This window comes from Lathamus discolor, chromosome 1 (genome assembly GCF_037157495.1).
Source record: "Lathamus discolor isolate bLatDis1 chromosome 1, bLatDis1.hap1, whole genome shotgun sequence".
Classification (NCBI taxonomy): domain Eukaryota; kingdom Metazoa; phylum Chordata; class Aves; order Psittaciformes; family Psittacidae; genus Lathamus; species Lathamus discolor.
Genome location: NC_088884.1, coordinates 62,528,538 through 62,547,278, shown reverse-complemented (window position 1 = coordinate 62,547,278; position 18,741 = coordinate 62,528,538). Strand labels below are relative to the sequence as shown.

The following is an 18,741-nucleotide window of genomic DNA, read 5'->3' as shown; positions in this document are numbered from 1 at the left end:
TGTCTGCCATTTATTTATTTATTTTAACATTGAGTTAAGCAAAACTGGATTAGAAATAATAATAATACATCCTTTCCTTTTTAATAGGCTTTCGAAAAATAAGTCTGGATGATCTCCGAAAGGCTTACATTGTGAAAGATGTGCAGCAATATATTCTTCATCGTTTAGATCAGGAAGAAGCACTGAGGCAACATCTTACGAAAGAAACTGCAGAAATGCTGAATCAGCTTCACATCAAAAGCAGCGGCTGCTTTTTGTATCTGGAACGTGTCCTAGATGGAGTTGTGGAGAATTTTATTATGTTACGAGAGATCCGTGATATTCCAGGGACGTTAAATGGCCTCTATCTTTGGCTCTGTCAGAGGCTTTTTGTGAGAAAACAATTTGCAAAGGTCCAGCCTATTCTTAACGTCATTCTTGCAGCCTGTAGACCGTTAACCACAACGGAACTGTATCATGCAGTGTGGACCAAAAATATGATGCTGACCATGGAAGACTTTCAACGCAAATTGGATGTCCTGTCAAAAGTCCTTGTTGACGGACTTGGAAATACAAAAATCTTGTTTCATTACAGTTTTGCAGAATGGTTGCTCGACGTAAAGCACTGTACACAAAAATATTTGTGCAATGCAGCAGAGGGACACAGAATGCTGGCAATGAGTTACACTTGCCGAGCAAAGGATTTAACACCGTTAGAAGCTCAAGAGTTTGCATTGCATTTAATCAATTCCAATTTACAGTTAGAGACTTCAGAGCTGGCGTTATGGATGATATGGAATGGCACACCTGTCAAAGACTCGCTGTCAACCCTAATTCCTAAAGAACAAGAAGTATTACAGCTGCTGGTGAAAGCTGGTGCTCACGTCAACAGTGAAGACGACCGCACATCTTGCATTGTTCGGCAGGCTCTGGAGAGAGAAGATTCCATTCGCACCTTGTTAGACAATGGAGCATCAGTAAACCAGTGTGATTCCAATGGGAGAACGCTCTTGGCCAATGCAGCGTACAGCGGCAATCTCGATGTCGTTAACTTACTGGTTTCACGAGGAGCAGATTTAGAGATAGAAGACACTCATGGCCAAACAGCACTTACCTTAGCTGCTCGGCAGGGACATACCAAGGTTGTCAATTGCTTGATTGGTTGCGGGGCTAATGTTAATCACACTGATCATGATGGCTGGACAGCGCTGCGATCTGCAGCGTGGGGTGGGCACACAGAGGTGGTCTCTGCGCTCCTTTATGCTGGAGTCAAAGTGGACTGTGCAGATGCTGATAGCCGAACAGCACTGCGAGCAGCAGCCTGGGGAGGACATGAAGATATTGTGCTGAATCTGCTTCAACATGGTGCTGAAGTTAATAAAGCTGATAATGAGGGCAGAACAGCTTTGATTGCAGCCGCGTACATGGGCCATAAAGAGATCGTGGAGCACCTGCTGGATCATGGTGCAGAGGTAAACCACGAGGATGTGGACGGAAGGACTGCATTGTCTGTTGCTGCCCTTTGTGTACCAGCCAGTAAAGGACATGCCTCAGTGGTTAGCCTTCTAATTGACCGCGGTGCTGAAGTTGATCATTGTGATAAAGATGGCATGACTCCACTGCTAGTAGCTGCTTATGAAGGACATGTAGATGTTGTCGATCTACTTCTAGAAGGAGGAGCTGATGTCGATCACACAGACAACAATGGTCGTACACCACTTCTGGCAGCAGCCTCAATGGGCCACGCGTCAGTTGTAAATACTCTCTTATTTTGGGGTGCAGCTGTTGATAGCATTGATAGTGAAGGGAGAACTGTTCTGAGCATAGCATCTGCTCAAGGCAATGTTGAAGTAGTTCGGACTCTGCTGGACAGGGGGCTAGATGAAAATCACAGAGATGATGCAGGCTGGACACCTTTGCATATGGCAGCTTTTGAAGGTCACAGGTTGATATGTGAAGCTCTTATAGAACAAGGTGCTAGAACAAATGAAATTGATAATGATGGACGCATACCTTTCATATTAGCTGCACAAGAAGGCCACTATGATTGTGTGCAGATATTACTGGAAAATAAATCCAATATTGATCAGAGAGGCTATGATGGGAGAAATGCTCTCCGGGTTGCTGCTTTAGAAGGTCACAGAGATATAGTTGAACTGCTGCTCAGCCATGGGGCAGATGTAAACTACAAAGATGCTGATGGCCGGCCAACACTTTATATCTTAGCATTAGAAAACCAGCTTACAATGGCTGAGTATTTTTTAGAAAATGGTGCAAATGTAGAAGCAAGTGATGCTGAGGGAAGAACAGCACTCCATGTTTCGTGCTGGCAGGGCCATTTTGAGATGGTACAGGTGCTGATAACATACCATGCAGATGTGAATGCTGCAGATAATGAGAAGAGATCAGCTTTGCAGTCTGCTGCATGGCAAGGTCATGTGAAGGTAGTGCAGCTTCTCATCGAGCATGGAGCTCTGGTTGACCATACATGTAATCAAGGTGCTACTGGACTCTGCATTGCAGCCCAAGAAGGGCACATTGATGTTGTACAAATATTACTGGAGCATGGTGCTGATCCAAATCATGCTGACCAATTTGGGCGCACTGCAATGCGTGTTGCAGCTAAAAATGGACACTCTCAGATCATTAAATTACTGGAAAAATATGGTGCATCTACTCTGAATGGTTGCACTCCATCTCCAGTCCACACAATGGAGCAAAAACCCTTACAGTCCGTCTCTTCTAAAATGCAGTCCTTAACAATGAAGTCAAATAGTTCAGGGAGCACTGGTGGAGATATGCAGCCTAGTATGCGTGGCTTATCTAATGGACCTGCTCATGCCTTCAGTTCTCCTTCAGAGTCACCTGATTCTACAGTTGACCGTCAGAAGTCATCTTTATCAAATAATTCCCTGAAAAGCTCCAAAAATTCTTCTCTCCGCACCACGTCATCAACTGCGACTGCTCAGACAGTGCCCATCGATAGTTTCCACAGCCTGTCATTTACAGAGCAAATACAACAACATTCCCTGCCACGCAGCAGAAGTAGGCAGTCTATTGTTTCTCCTTCTTCCACAACTCATTCCCTAAGCCAAAATCATAACTCACCAAGTAGTGAATTTGAATGGAGCCAAGTAAAACCTAGTTTGAAATCAACTAAAGCTAACAGAGGGGGGAAAACGGACAACTCCAGTAAATCTGGGTCAGCTGGAAAGAAAATAAAACAAAGTAGTTCCTCCCAACCAAAAGTGTTAGAGTATGAAATGACTCAGTTTGATAAACGAGTACCTATTGCCAAATCTGGGACCAGTGTGCAGCTTAAATCAATGCCGACAGAGACACAGTGCAAAATTTTGGTCCCTCCAGGTCAGCAAGAAGTTGGTCGATCTCAGCAGCAGTTCCTAATTCACCAACACAGTGGAGAGCAGAAGAAGAGAAATGGAATTATGACAAATCCAAATTACCATCTTCAGAGCAATCAGGTTTTTCTCGGTAGGGTTTCTGTCCCACGAACAGTGCAGGATAGAGGGCATCAGGAAGTTCTGGAAGGCTATCCTTCTGCAGAGACAGAACTCAGCCTTAAGCAAGCCTTAAAACTTCAGATTGAAGGTAGTGATCCAAGTTTCAACTACAAGAAAGAAACACCATTATAAAAGGTAACCTGTCCAAGCACAAACGAAGCAAATGCTTTCATCATGTGCAAATGTATTTCATCATGTGCATTTTACATACACTAAAATCACGTTTCATTGTCTCTTATATCATATTTGATTTCTTAATGAAAATCATGAATGTTAAAATCTTAACCTGGCAAATATTTGTTTTGCTGTTGTTTAAAAGCATCAGCCGTAGAGGAGTTGGATCACCATCGTATTTTCTATTGCATTCTGATTGCTTTAATCATACCCCCCTGTCATTGATACGTGACTGAATAAACCAGCAAGTTTCATAGAGCATTGATTTGGAATTTTCAAACATACTGACAGCTGGGAATTTTAACGCGTGCAATTTTCAGATACTGTAATTATATAATTTACAAAAATGGATTTTCAGGAAGCTTCTGAAGATTCTTGTAAGTTGCAAGCAACCACTTATGTGGATTTTCACTTTAAATGTGAAATTTCAGTAGCATAATTATCTACAAATTTAAAAAGTTAAAATACTAAGCTAAAGCTTTGGATTTATGTTTCTGTAACAGTGAGGGTAACCTTCCTATAAGAGAGATGGCATTTTTCAGAGCAAGATTAGAATCTGTGTTATGGTACCAATTACCTGACCATTCTGTAGTTCTTAATCATTGGAGTTCGTTTAGATTTCATACTTTCTCTCCCATACTGTATTTTAAGGGAATTTTGTGTAGCTTTTTCAGATGTAAAGTGTCAGTGAGTCAGCTAAAATAGAACTAATTTTCTCCGTCTTTGACGTTTATCTTTTTGAGGGTATTGGGAATGTATTAATTAATATGTTTTCTATTTGAATTTCAAAGAAGCAGCATCTTTGAAATGCATGCACATCTCTTATTGCTTATTTGCTTTTTTTTTTTTTTTTACAACGTATTTTTTTGTTTGTGTAAATGCTGCTTTTTTGACAGCTCAGATTGCTGCTCCTTAGAGCAGGAATGTTCTTGCTAACTGACTCAGTTCTGTAAGCACAGACTGCAGGTTTCTAGGACAATTGCAGGTGGTGCAGAATCCACAGATGGGAGGCTTTCAGCTGTAAAAACACATAGTTTTTTTTTCCCAAAATGTCCTGGAAATTGTTTTCAGTTTAATGGACTGCATTTCTCTAGATGTAGCTGGGTTCTCTTGCAAGCTGCAGAGTGTTAGAATATTGTGCAGGACTGTAAGATGTTTCCTTGGTGTTGGCATTTTGGTTAAATTAAAATGTTTGAAACAATACAATGTTTTAAAAAACTATATACTAGAACCTGTGCATTAGTAAAATAAATGCAAGTATTGGGGTGTTGTCAGATGAGCTCTGCGGCAGGCAAAAATGCAGAGGCAGTAGAACAGGAGCAGCCACAGAAAGGAATGAGCAGGTGAGAGAGCATGGGCCCTAAATCTTTTTATAAAAGTCAAAAGGATTTCAGATTCCCACAGTTCTATATCATGTCTAAACAGGATTTAAATTTGTTTGTATTTTTTTCCTGGCTCCATAAAACGTATTAAAACACATAATCAAGAATTTTATTTCCTAACTCTTATGTACCTGTACCTGATATTTATTGCTTGCTTTCATGTTCCACTGTATTGTAAATAAATCATATGGTTCTGGCCTAGGATATATCGATTTTGACCTGACCTGTCATCAAAAGACTAGTTTTAATGAATTTGCCATCTTTGTTGGTTTCAAAATATAAACAAAGCAGGAAAAAACAAAATTTGAACACTCCACATATGATTTTAAAACTCAAGTTGGGCTTTTGCTGTGTCTAGAGCTAATAGTGCTTTATTGAAAATTCAGTAGTACTGAATTTTGTCAAGTACTTGATTATGCAAGTGGCTAAGCATATGAGGTGATGGATAACTAAATGGTTCCTTCTGCTTTTTCTCTAATGATTTTTCACCTCTTCATTTTAAACATGGAAGTTTAAAACAGTTTTGTGTGGATTATGAATTGCTTGGTGCAGGCTATAATTTACCTCCTTTATTGCCAAGTCACGAACACGAAAACAGTAATTTCCCTGACCAGTGAATAAATTAGTCACCTGTGGAGAATCATATCGGAACTACTCCACTGGAGTACTCCAGGAATGCCTTTCCTTCCTTGGCTGCCACTTCCGAACTCAATTCGGGAAGGTCTCCTGCTGTGGGGACATTGTAGCTACTTTGGATGATAGAGCACAGGGGATCAATCACGGGATTTGAGTTAGGCAGGAAATACTTTTTGTTATTGATGTGTTGTTGTGTGCTTTTAACTTCAATTGGAAATGATATAGCTGTCTTTTTGACAGCACTGGTCATATTATGAAGTCTTTCAAACCTTAGTATTTTTATTTTGTACTTTCAGGCCAATTCCATGATGCTACGAACAGAAGTGCTTCTGCTCCGAATGATTTATCAGCTGGCTGGGATGAAAGCATACAATGCTTGTTTAGTCCACCTAGAAATTCAAGAATGTGATTATACAGTACAGTTACCTTAATTACTGTAACGTGCCTACATTTTCAGGCTGCCTTCTCAGTATAACCCTCTGTGCTTCAAAAATTTATTTTGTGTACTTTGTATTTAATACACAGAATGAGCACTTTTTTTTTTTTTTTAATTGCAGAAAGATATATGCTGTGTTTCTCTGACAACAGCTGAAAATGGTAAGAACAAGGAATTCTGATTTCCTATTCCAGAATGCTTAGTAGAGGTGCATGTGCCACAGTGAACTGTGTATGGAAAGGCAGTGCTATTTGTATTTATTTTCCTGTGGCTAAAGAAAATAAGCAAACAGTTTGTCACATTTGCATTGTTGTAATGTATGGTCAGTTCCCTGTGTTCTTCAAAAAGTTCTCTCCAGAAATACAACTCTTGTAACAGTATTTTATAAATACTGTACTCGTGTGTTCTGTCTATGTAATCGCTGTTCAGTGGTAGGAGTCACACTGCAACCATCTGCAGTATGTTTGTGATTTTTTAAGAGGCAAAATCCACTACCTGGTACTGCAGCTCCAAATCTGGATGGATGTGACCACTGAAAGCAATAGGCACATTTGCTCTTGGACACTTAATGTTAAATAGCCTCTGTTATTGTTACAGTAGTGAGGTAACCGAATATGGGTATGTTTTAGGTGCTAAAGTAAAAGGTCTGATCCTGCTTTCATCTATATCTTTATACATTAGAAACAGCTCTTTCTTTTTTCCAAGGTAAAGGATTGTATTGAGAATGTCAGTAAATGAACCATGGAGAATACAAATACTTTGTTATTGAGGCTGAGAGAATATGCAGTGAAAGTACAGTGGAAGAGCCAAATGGTTTGTAATAGTGTTGTCTGGGGAGTACAGAGATTACTAAGTTAGCCTTGTCCTGAGACAATAACTCTTTTAAAGCACAAACTTGTATGAATGTTGTTGCTGCTTCAGATGGTTTAGGTAGAGCCAGCGTGAGTGTATCTGTACCTGGAGCATGGTTGATCAGCAGTCTGGATAGTCCATATATGGATAATGGAAAGCTGGTTTCCCACTCTCACAGCAGAATTTTGCTTATATGAAAGACAGCAAAATCGAGGCCATTGTTGTGAAAGTGAACAGTATGAATTTTTCCTTTGAATGTGCACATCTTACTTGCACAGCTCTTGCACAGAGTGGTAAAATGAAACAAGTGGGTTATTTTCTTCTACAAATGCAAGGTATATTATACTATTCACCATTACTCAGCCTTGCTCTTTAGAAAATAAGCCTATTTTTGTATTTCTTCTAAAGGCTTGGGTTTCATCTTTTTCATACTCAAATTTCTGATCATTCCAGAAATAAGATGATAAAAAACTGAGGTTATTTTTCATAGAGGATTAATTAGATGTATGGCTATCCTAATCTAAACATCAATAAGTGGCCCCAGATGTGTATGCATTGCATCTTCTGAAGCACTAAAGGGCTCCATGTCATGTTGTTACGATTATCAATCATCAGAAGATTTTTTCTTTTTGATGTCTTGCGCCTCCATTCTTATTTCCTTGCTCCTAAATGTAAAAAAAAAAAAAAAAAAAAAAAAATCTTTTATAGTCAGGCATTCAGCCTCTAGCAAAATTAGATGTTAAAGGTTGACACACGGCAATATTGATTATTCTGAATGTTTCATGTGTTGAATTTCTTGTCCCTGTGGGACAATTATCAAACAAACATAACAGGAGTCTGTCAGAATGGCCTCGAGAGGGTTGGTGGCTCAGTAAAGAGAAAGTACCAAACTGTTCTCAGCAAACTTGTTCTGAACCTTTAGTACATTTGCAATGCGGTGCAAGAACACAACTTTTCTTAGTTTTAGATATATGTTTCGTTCTGTAGAAGGGGATCCCTGAATGCCGACATTTTTCTACTGACCTTTACTGTCATTGAGGTTATATTTATTTAATTTTATAGTGTTTATTGTAATTGCACCTTGTGGACAAAGGACATAAAGGTATGTCCAGTTTCACAAGGGGCTGCAACTTATAGATAGCCTGGTGGGTTTTGTGTGAATAATATTTACATTTAAAACACTTGTTGGAGAAACCTCATGTCCAAATCAGCAGAAATCAGACCTGTTGAAAATGTTTTCAGAATGACAATTCCTAGAGATTTTTGACTATTGGAACAGAGCATAAATTGCTTTAGAACACCTACTTCCTCAGAAGGTCTGTGTAATTCCACATTGCTGTTGCATGTGATTTTTTGATATCATCATTTGTGAGGGGGTTGCATACAAAGAAATTTGCTGTTCCCCCAGCTGTTTGCTCTGTTCTGCTCTTTCAGATTTGTACAGTCAAGGGGAGGTAAATGGAATTGCATAGCCGTGGTTCAGCATGGTTTCCTCTGGCAATGTCACAGTTCTCACAACCTAAAATACCTGACTAAAATGTAAATCCTGATTCTCTTCATCCCATTTCACTGGCCCTTCCAAGGTCATCTCCACAAGACATCTGAAATTCTTGATGGGAGAAGCAGGGAAAAGGACTGGTTTGTGGACAACAGTACCAATACAGTATGCATATGGAAAAACTCTTCAGAAGAGAAATGCTTTGAGAGGTACAGAGGCACAATTGATGCATTTTTGTCTTCTCTGTGATCAGTATTGAAAACATTACCATTTATTTAAAAATAAAAAGGTGTTTTCCCTCATCAGTTACTCTGCTATGCAAATGTCTGTTATGCTTAATATTCCCCATCTGAACTCCTCTGTTAACTTGGTTTGCAGATAGACTGTTTTTTCCTGGAGTGGGTTGTAAATAGCCTTTAATGTACATTGAATGAATTTCACATTGTAAAATTTTTATTTTATTCCTTGTATTATATTAAGCAAAAATCCCTGTGTATATGAAAGTGCATAATAAATATATTTGCTTTTCAGCAGACATCTTAGCTGTTTTAATTTTACTACCTTGTTTCCTGGGACATCTCAGGAGAAGGTTATTAAACTTAAAGGTTGATTAGCATTTGTGTAGTACTTAATGAAACACAATGTATGTATCCAGTAGGCAGTCTACGCTAGCAAACCTCAGACCCTGACATAACCCAGGCTGAACAGAGCTTGGAGCAACCTGGTCTACACCAGGAAGGTGTCCCTGCCCATGGCAGGGGGTTGGAACTGGATGAGCTTTAAGATTCTTGCCAACCCAAACCATTCTGTGATTCTATGATTGTATGACCCTGCTTATTAGTCAACTGATCTTATTGATAGTAATCTGAGTCAATCCTGAACATTTGCAAGAGAAAATTCACTTCATCTTCTTTTGATTAAAATGACCCTTTTATACTGTGTATACCAGGAGGGCAAATAAATTCAGTATTTCAATTGCTGCTAAGTTCTTTACCTTTTGGATTATATTTGTTAATTACCTCTTCAGTGTTTCTCCATAGTATTTCCAGTTTAAACAAAAGCTGACTTACTGATAGCAACTGCTCATTTTCTTTGAACTTGCTGTTAAAAAAAGGAGAGAGAAGTTTTCCAGTTGTTGCAATAATCCCATTTGCCTCTGTGATCTTGTTTCACTTGTGCTTTAGATGATACACCCATTGTCATTTCTCTGCAGAGTTGTTGAGTGTGAAGGAAAAGTTTGGTTGTCCCTTCTGCACATCGTAGTTCAAGTTTACCTCCATATAGTCCAGGTCACACTGCTTCCAGCAGTTGGTGCTCACTAATCAACTGATTTCTAGATTAGCAGAAAGACAAATTGTTCGTACCTTTTGGCTTGTTTTCTGTGTATTTCTGTGGTTTCTCACTATAATTATTGACCCTCTTGTTAAGTTCTTTATATCTGAAATAACAGAGTATGTGATGCATTAGTTCAGTGGCTGCTTTTCACTGAGGCAAAGAATCATTTTCACTGAATCTTTGAGTAAGTTATATTACATTCCAGAAATACATTTTCTTCAGATAATCACTGTAATAATATTTAAATAAAATTATTCAGCACCTGTTTTTAATCTCTTATTCTATGGAATGTAAACAGTCATGTTGAACAGCACTTCAAATCTTCTGTGGGAACTTTAGAACAATTTGGCTTGTGTATTACATGTATTTTCTAATGTTGGCACAGAGAACTAAAACTTTTCAGTTGGAGGCCATTTGAGAGACAGCAGTGAGAATTTGGCATTGATCTAAATCCTAATCATTTTATGGTACAAAGAGTCGCAGAAAAAGGGTATGGGACTGAAAAATCTACTTGGCAGATCATTTTATTAAAGTCTCCCAATTTATATATAGGTAACATATAAACAAATTGACCTTTAGAGCGAAAATCTAATTTGCTGGTGTCCCAGGAAGACCTACTGTTTGCAATTCTATTCTTGCAAGTTTGTAGCAGACCAGCCAAGTCACAGAACTACAATTACAGGTAGATTTTAAGCTAGAGAAGTAACTTGTAATGGACTTGTGACAAAATCTTGTGTCTGCAGGAACTTAGTTTGCTTCCTGTAACATTTCTGATGAACTCAGAGCACAGTAAAGGATTTCGTGGTTTGGTTTGGGACCTTTTTCATCTCTGTGCCTTATTAGTTCATCTTGGACTTCCCAGTCTGTAGTTGCTTTTTGGTGCATGCTCCAGTGTTTGCATAGGAGACTGCCAGAGCTACAGTAGCTTTTTGCCATTGCTCTTGTGTATCCTTGAAGAACTGGGAGGATGATTCAGGGGACAGCCATGCCAGATACAGCTAATCAGAAAAATAATTGCTGCCACTTCCAATCTGGAAGGTTTGAAGCAGTCATCTCTGGTTTAACGGTTTCTTTCAGTTGAAGCACTAATTCAGGATTTATGTCTGAATCACTGTATCCCTATCCAGTGCCTCTGGGTGTATCGCGCGGATGTGCATTTCAAGTAAGAGTCAATCTTTGCTTGAAGGACTTTATTCAGAACACAGTCTGCTGTTTCTGAGGGCAGAAATAAGTTCTTCATGAGAAGCGTTTTGAAGGAAATGGTTTTACGAAGAAGCAGTGTGCAGCCTAGTTGCCTAGCCTGTTTGGGGAGAGTGGCATCTTTAACTTCGAAGTCTACAGCCGTGTTTGGAGTTGTTCTTATTACATGTTAGTCTGCTACAGAAATACTTCTGGTTTACTGGCTGTTGTCCTGTGTTAAATAGGCCAGGTTCCAGAAACCCTCATCCCAGTCTGATTCCTATTCCTAAATTTTATTATTCTTTTGTCTTTTTAAATGATGATCCTTCACAGGGTTAAGATGAGAAGTCTGACTCGCATAATGTGGTCAAGCTGCTCCTTCGGTAACAGTGGTTTTCCAGCTGTGGTCTGCAAAACCCTCATGATTCATGAACGAATTTTAATGGCTTCATAAAAAGTTAACCAAAAAAAAAAAAGGGGGGGCAAAAAAAAAGCAAACCCAGTATCAGACAATTTGAATTCATAAGGGGGCCGTAGGCATTTGCAAATCAAAACCCCCAAAACCCACAACTCCAAAGTTTCAGCTAAATAACTTAGTGGGTTTAAGGCTAGAGATTTTGGATTCAGAAGTTGATTTGGGAGCAAATAAAAATGCAGACGGATGGAAATCTGTCCCAGGCACCTATTGCAGTTTCTCCAGTCAAAGCTGAGCAGTTGGAATGTGATTTAAGAATATGCTTGCAGTTCTAATGATGTTCATTACAGACCAAGGGCAAATCATAAACACTTCTTGCTGGGGAACAGCACCTCTACATAGGCTGGTATATTTGGTTGTTGGGTTTTTTTCTGCATGCAAAGCTAGTATTCCCAAAAGAGAAGGAAGTCCACTGAAAAGTGTGGTCAGATTAGCAGCCGAGGAGTGTAATGGAAAGGCCAAACCAGGGGAAGTTAAAGTGGGTATTCATAATATTTCGTTTGACCATGTCAAAGATTTTCCATTTTTCACTGCTGGGATGGTGATGATAATGTACATTGCCAGAGCTGTACTCAGAAAGGCAGTCTGTTTTATTTGGAACTGCCGGAGAGGGCAGGAAGTTTTTTAAGAACCTTTTGAAAGATGTTTTGTGCCTTTAATAAAGGAGGTTGCCAGCAAAGGAGCCTCCTGGTTCTTGATGACATTAGAGTTCTTGGTGAAGCTGATACTCTGAAAATACCAAAACTCTAAAGAGAGTTTGGGGGGGGCAAAACAGAATAAGCTGCTGTGGTTTCAGGTCGGGGTTTGGGTTTTTTCCCGTTTAACTTATTTCATGTAACTTGTTTTCAGTCTGCATTTCCTAAAGGGAAATAAATTATTAAAAAACTAAAATCAGGCAAGTAATAGAATTCTTCTCTTCCCACGATGAATTAAGGATGTAAGCACAGCTGCTGAGTACTTGCTATGTCTTGGGAAGCATTAAGTAACCTCATAGGAAGACTGTTTACAATTCAAAGCTTTATTCATGGATGACAAGGTGGACTGGACTTTTATTATGATCTATTCTGTCTTCTTCCATTGTAATGGCTATTCAGTTTACCACTGTATTTTCCCCAAGTACAAAACAATCCAGTCTTATTCAGTAATATATGTGGACAAAACGCAATGCCAATAATAATAGTAATGTAATAATTATATTTCTGGTTTATATGTTGCTCTTATCAGAGGTATTACTTTTTACCAATAAATAAATTTAAAAAATTGAAAAAACGACAAAACCTCTTCACAGAAAAGACAAGAGGAATATTGAGTTAAATAAATGTTTTGCCTTAACAAGCCAAAAACAAAGGCAGGAAAAGCCCCTGGGTCTCTCCCAGCATTTGGCAATTCTCCCACCTTGAATAACCCGTTGTCTGGCATTAACTCATCCACTGCTTTTTTTAGTTGCTCTTTCTGCACTTGCAGCAGACCTCGCTGGAGCCCATCCATGCAGCTGCGAGCCGCCAGCTCCAGCTCTATGGGCAGCTATTCAAGCTGGAGCTGGCGGAGACGAGTCTGCTCCACTCTGGAGGCCCTTTGGCTAGGATGTCTGTATGGGTGGGCAGAGGACTACCTCCCTGCGCCCTGCATCTGCTCTACTGGCCAGGCATGTGGGAGAGCTGGTCACGCTCATTGCTGCTACTGCAACCAGCTCTTTCAAAAGCTTCCCTTGAAATAAATAAATAGATAAATAGGCTTATCAAGGAACCTGACTGACAGCTATGGAAAGACTCCAAAGTTTTTCAAACTGTGGGAGAAGCCATACTGAGCATGCCTTCATGTTCTGGTGCCAATTTTCTCTGAATGTAATACTCTGAATTGAATGGAAGATAAAGCAACTTGAATACTTCTGTCTCTGGTAGCATTTAACATCTTCCTTGTGCCTTGGGTAGCTGTCAGGTTTTTGACAATGGGGCTGTCTGTTTCTGAAGGCTTATTTGATGGTATGCATGGTGTTGAGAGACGAGGTGTTTTTACAGGCACATTGTTCAAAGCATAGAAATTTTTCAGAAGCTGGATATGATCAAGCTGTCTATATGCATCTTTCCAGTTATGCTTCTCTGAAAGGCAGAAAAGCTCTGCAACCATTGATGTACAAGATTTGGTTATGTGAGAGAAAACATAGTGGGGGGGAAAAGGTTCATGTAATCTCGGAAGTCTTCAAAGTGCAATTCATGAATTCATAGGATCATAGAGTCACAGACTGGTTTTGTTTGGAAGGGATCTTAAAGCTCATCCAGTTCCAACCCCTTTCCACAGGCAGGGACACCTTCCAGTAGACCAAGTTGCTCCCAGCCCCATCCAACCTGGCCTTGAATACTACCAGAGATTGGGCAGCCACAGCTTCTCTGTGCAACGTGTGCCAGGGCCTCACCATCCTCATAGTGAGGTTTTTTCCTAATGCCTAATTGCCACATCTAAACACTTTATCAGTAGAACAAAACTTGAAGTTATTGGTGGGTTCATAATTAAAAGCAAGGGTCCTCATTTGGCTGCAGGAGGTGTTCATGGCAAAGCAGGGAGGAGGCAAAAGTGCCTTCTGGCTCTGTTGGAATGTTTGCCCTGGTAACACCATAGTTAATTGAGTCTGCTTGTCTTTGGAGATTTCCCACAAGGGGACTGAATGAAGTTGTTCTTGAAATGATTTTGTTAATTACTTTTTCAACATGTGAAATTAATGAACAAAATTATTCAGGGACATTCTTATTTGCATGGGGCAGAGACTCCCTCCTGGGGTAGTCACACTGATTTCCATAGCAGTACTTCAAGATTGCGGTTCCCTTCGCTTGAAGGAAAGGCAGCAGAATCTGCTCCTAAGTTGGTATTATGATGCTTTTCGGCTCATGCTGATGGCTCGTTCACATGAAGCCTGCTTTTAAAAAGGGTAAGTCTTTCCCCTTTGCTGTGATGGGATGATGAATTTAGGAACAGCAATTTCAGGACATATCAGAAATTCATCCAGCCCCCAAGCTGTCATTAGCAATGACCCAATATCAGATGTGAATAGAAGAGTATAAGAACTGGATAAATTTTTGATGATTTTTCCTCTGAATGCTCTCCAGCAGTTTGTGGTTCAAGGAGTTCTAGTCCTTGATGGTGTCTTTGTCTTTAATATCTTTTATGTTGGTCAATATTAACTAAATCAGCCAGGAACAAGTGGCTGAGATGGAAAAAGCACATTGTGATTTTTGAAAAATGATTTAATAATTGTTCTTTTAGTGTAAGACCACGGAGCAACCAGCTGCTGAACACAAATTTTAATCCCCATGCCAGAGCTCTGTACGTCAAAATCTCCTTGTTTTATATGGAACAAATGTGGAGCGCTTAATATTAACATATACAGTGCAGAAAGTAAAGATATTACTTGAGAGAAAAGGACTTCCTCACATCTGCTAAAAACCTGCTTTGCAACAAGCAAGAAAAAACATGCACTGCCCCTGGTCCTTATAGGGAAGCTAGTAGATCTTTTTGCATACAGACAAGACAATCCCATTACTTGAAAACATTATTTTTAACAGTTATTGTTTCCTTATTACCAGTTAACAACATGAACAAACTTGAATATTGATTCCCCATCTCTTCAACTATTAGTCAAAGCCATCAAATGTCAGTAACGAGGAATGTGCATTCGGAAAACCAAGTGTTTTCAAAACTAAAAGTGTGCACAGAGGGGAACAAGGGTGCAAGGGAGTGTTACCATCACACGTCTCAGGACAGCCATGCAACACAACAGTGAAAAGGAAAATTAATCTTGCTGATTTAATAATCCTGCATTTCCTAAACTCTCAGTTTGCCAACCTCTATTCCCAGGATCAAGCTCTTACCCTGCTGGTTTTGTTTTACTCTGTGACTTTCATAGGTCACATGGACAATGACTAGAAATAGCCAAGTTGCCAAGTAGTGTCAAGCTGTTTTAAACCTGATGTTCCCCACACTCCAGACCTACTCCTTTGGAAGGAAGTTACCAAAATTTAGATAGTACCATGGTCAAAGTATTCCATGGCTCCTGCATTCCCATTACAGCAGGACCGCTAGGTTGTGAGCACCATTCTTTACACAGCAAAACCACAATCTCAATTAAACCTGCTTTGTTCTTTACTTAGGCATCTGAATTAGGGGGTGAAGGGCTGCTGAGAGTGGAGTGGACAACAGAACAGTGTGCTGCCTGTTGCCGCAGCAGCACGTACCAACCTCAGGCAACATGCCTAGACAGGGAGGCAGCAGAAGTGATATAACTGTGTTTGATTTTTGTTCCTAACAGATGAAGTTTCAAATGCTTCAAGGTACAAAAGGTTTTTAAGAATGGATGTGGAAGAGAGAGGCTTTGTGTGGGTGTTTATTCCTGTCATGGATAGTCCAGGTGGGATTGTAGAATGCCTTGTGTGAACATCCCAGTCCATGGTGGGCCACAGCAGTGGCATCCCGGGCTGACCAGAGTGAGAGCTGAGCTTTTAATTACAAATGAGAGGTGTGAGCGGGAATAAAGCCTTCAAAAAGAAACACAAATAGCTCATTTTTAATATGGCAGAGAAATTATTAACATTCAGAGAAAGGTGGCATACTAGAAAAAATGCCACCTATATCAAAACGGCTGGTCTGAGGACACTGTGCATATATCAGGGTAGAATTAAGGTAGGAACCAGGCCAGCACATTGTGACCGCTCCCTTAGGATGTGGACTTTAATCTGTGTGTCATTAGTTTGAAATTACATAAGGCTATTGAAGTGGGGTTCTTCTGTTTGAGGATGTTTGCCTAACTGTAGTGCAGTTAAGACCAGCAATAGCTTGTTGTGTGCAGCATGGCTGGGACCGCAGCCTGGTCACTGTGTTGAGTTCTGGCAGCTGCCGGAGGGCAGGAGCCTTCCAGGTAGGCAGCATGTCTGCAAGTACCCACCGCCTGGACCGCCGCTGCTGGAAGGGTCGGCTTCCTGGGAATATGTTCTGTCATTCAGGGCTGTTCTAAGACCTTGAGTCTCTTTCTAAATATGAAATGCAGCCAGCTTATGGCACACTTCGCTCCCTGTTAGTTAAGATTAATAAAAGTCCATGACTCTACTGGTATGCTCTCTCAGACGTTAATACTGTGGGATGTGTGTGGGAATGCAGTGTGCGAACATCAACATACAGGTCAGCATGTTTATTAACCCCAAGGCAACACCAGCTTTTCCTGACCTGCACTGGCTCCTACAGGGTGGATTAGTGCAGGCACCAAGCAGGCAGGAGGAGGCAGCTGAGGCCAAAGGTGCTCCTGAACTTACACAGCATCCTCATTGTGAGGACCAAGTGAAGCGCCCCCCCCCCCGCCAGACCCAAGAATCTCCCACAAGTGCTGTGGAGAAAGTAGGGAGGCAGCAGTATGAGGCCACAAGCTGGCCAGGGTTAAAGAGCCCATGGGAGCCCAGGCGCTTCTCTCTATGCCACTCCCTTGCACTCCCTCTCCTGAAATGGATAAACATCCTGCCTGCTGTTGGATGGAGTAACTGCCAGGCGATGCTCCCAAGCTGGCCTTTGAAGCAGTGGAGACCTGTCGGTGCAGCTCCTTGCCTGGGCCAACACGCCCGGTCACATCTGTGCCAGCTCCATGCCTGCCAGTCTGGTTTATGTGACTGAGTCTGAGCAGCGAGACCTGGCTACATTGATCTCAGGGAGGTGGAGCAGCATGGGGTGCCCAGGGTGGTCCAGTCACTGGTGAGCCCCTTCAGACACTGGTAGCCTGATGCAGGGCGAAGAACCATCTCATGCAGGCTTTGCACTGGGTCTCTTTGTCTGTTCCACCCATGTTTTTGCGGTTCACAAATAAAATTAGTTTCCAGCAGGAGGTATGTACCATGTTTAGCATGGCGCTCATTTCCACTTTCTTTTTGAGGTAGGTAGTTACCAGTTTCTTGGCAGAACTTCCTCTCTATCATAAGGTTGTTCAGAAGAAGCCAGAGCAACGTATCTGCTCATTTTACACAACACTTGAATCCCCAGGTATCTGTTCAAACTAACTTTTACTGGAAGTGAGAATCACTCTAAAGCAATCTAAATGGAATGTGATGGAATACTGCTTAGCTAACGGTTAATACACCAACCAGTCGTCAGCTGTCAGGGGGCAAAGGATCTTTATGAGCATGGAACAGGCTGATTGAAAAGGAAAGCTGCTTCACACTGCAAGAATCTCCATATTGGTTTAAAAAAAAACTAAAAGAAAAGGAAGAAAAAAGAAAGGGAAGAAAAGAAGAAAGAAAAAAAAAAAGGAAAAAAGAAAGAAAAGCAAAAAAAGGAAAAAGAAAAAGCTCCTTCCCTCCCATGAGACTGCATGCATTTCATAGAATCATAGTTCCAACCCCCCTGACATGGGCAGGGACACCTCACACTAAACCATCCCACACAAGGCTTCATCCAACCTGGCCTTGAACACCGCCAGGGATGGAGCACTCACAACCTCCCTGGGCAACCCATTCCAGTGTCTCACCACCCTAACAGGAAAGAATTTCCTCCTTATATCCAATCTAAACTTCCCCTGTTTAAGTTTTAACCCGTTACCCCTTGTCCTGTCACTACAGTCCCTGACAAAGAGTCCCTCCCCAGCATCCCTATAGGCCCCCTTCAGATACTGGAAGGCTGCTATGAGGTCCCCACGCAGCCTTCTCTTCTCCAGGCTGAACAGCCCCAACTTCCTCAGCCCGTCTTCATATGGGAGGTGCTCCAGTCCCCTGATCATCCTCGTGGCCCTCCTCCGGACTTGTTCCAGCAGTTCCATGTCCTTTTTATGTTGAGGACACCAGAAGTGCACACAATACTCCAGGTGAGGTCTCACAAGAGATTCAGAAAGATTTCAGAAAGAACAATTCAGTATCATTTGTAAAACCTCAGGTTTAACTCCTGAATGTTTTCCCTTGCTTTGTTTTTATTGCTACAATAGCAGCTTATGAAACATTAGTGTAAAAAAAACGCAAAACATGATTCTGAAAAGAAGAAAAAACAATAAACTCAAGCCCATGTTTCACTGTGCTTCAGTATTCTGTTGTTCAATGTGTAGGTGCAGAAACAACGACAATCATTTATCATTTATTGATGGAATTTGTTTATTACTAGGCATTAGTAAAAGAGTTCTGTAACTGAAATTCCACTGAAAGAACAGCATTTTCTTGCTGAGTTCAAAACCCATGAAAAAAGTACTCCAGGAAACATTCATGGTCGCATTTTAGTCTGTGACAAATTACAATGGAATACTGTTTGGACAGTCCTCG

At 40.8% G+C, this 18,741-nt stretch overlaps 1 protein-coding gene across 3 annotated transcripts in view; it reads left to right on the top strand.

Moving 5' to 3' along the window:
* The window catches only part of ANKRD50 (ankyrin repeat domain containing 50), a 42,140-nt gene extending 33,127 nt beyond the window's left edge, over nt 1-9,013 (top strand). For all 3 annotated transcript variants that reach the window (XM_065674315.1, XM_065674296.1, XM_065674305.1), the window contains 2 exons: nt 88-3,635; nt 5,989-9,013. In XM_065674315.1, coding sequence (XP_065530387.1) covers nt 88-3,632 — 3,545 coding nt within the window. In that variant the 3' untranslated portion in view covers nt 3,633-3,635; nt 5,989-9,013. The remainder of the gene's footprint in view (nt 1-87; nt 3,636-5,988) is intronic.
* The last annotated feature ends 9,728 nt before the right edge of the window (nt 9,014-18,741 follow it).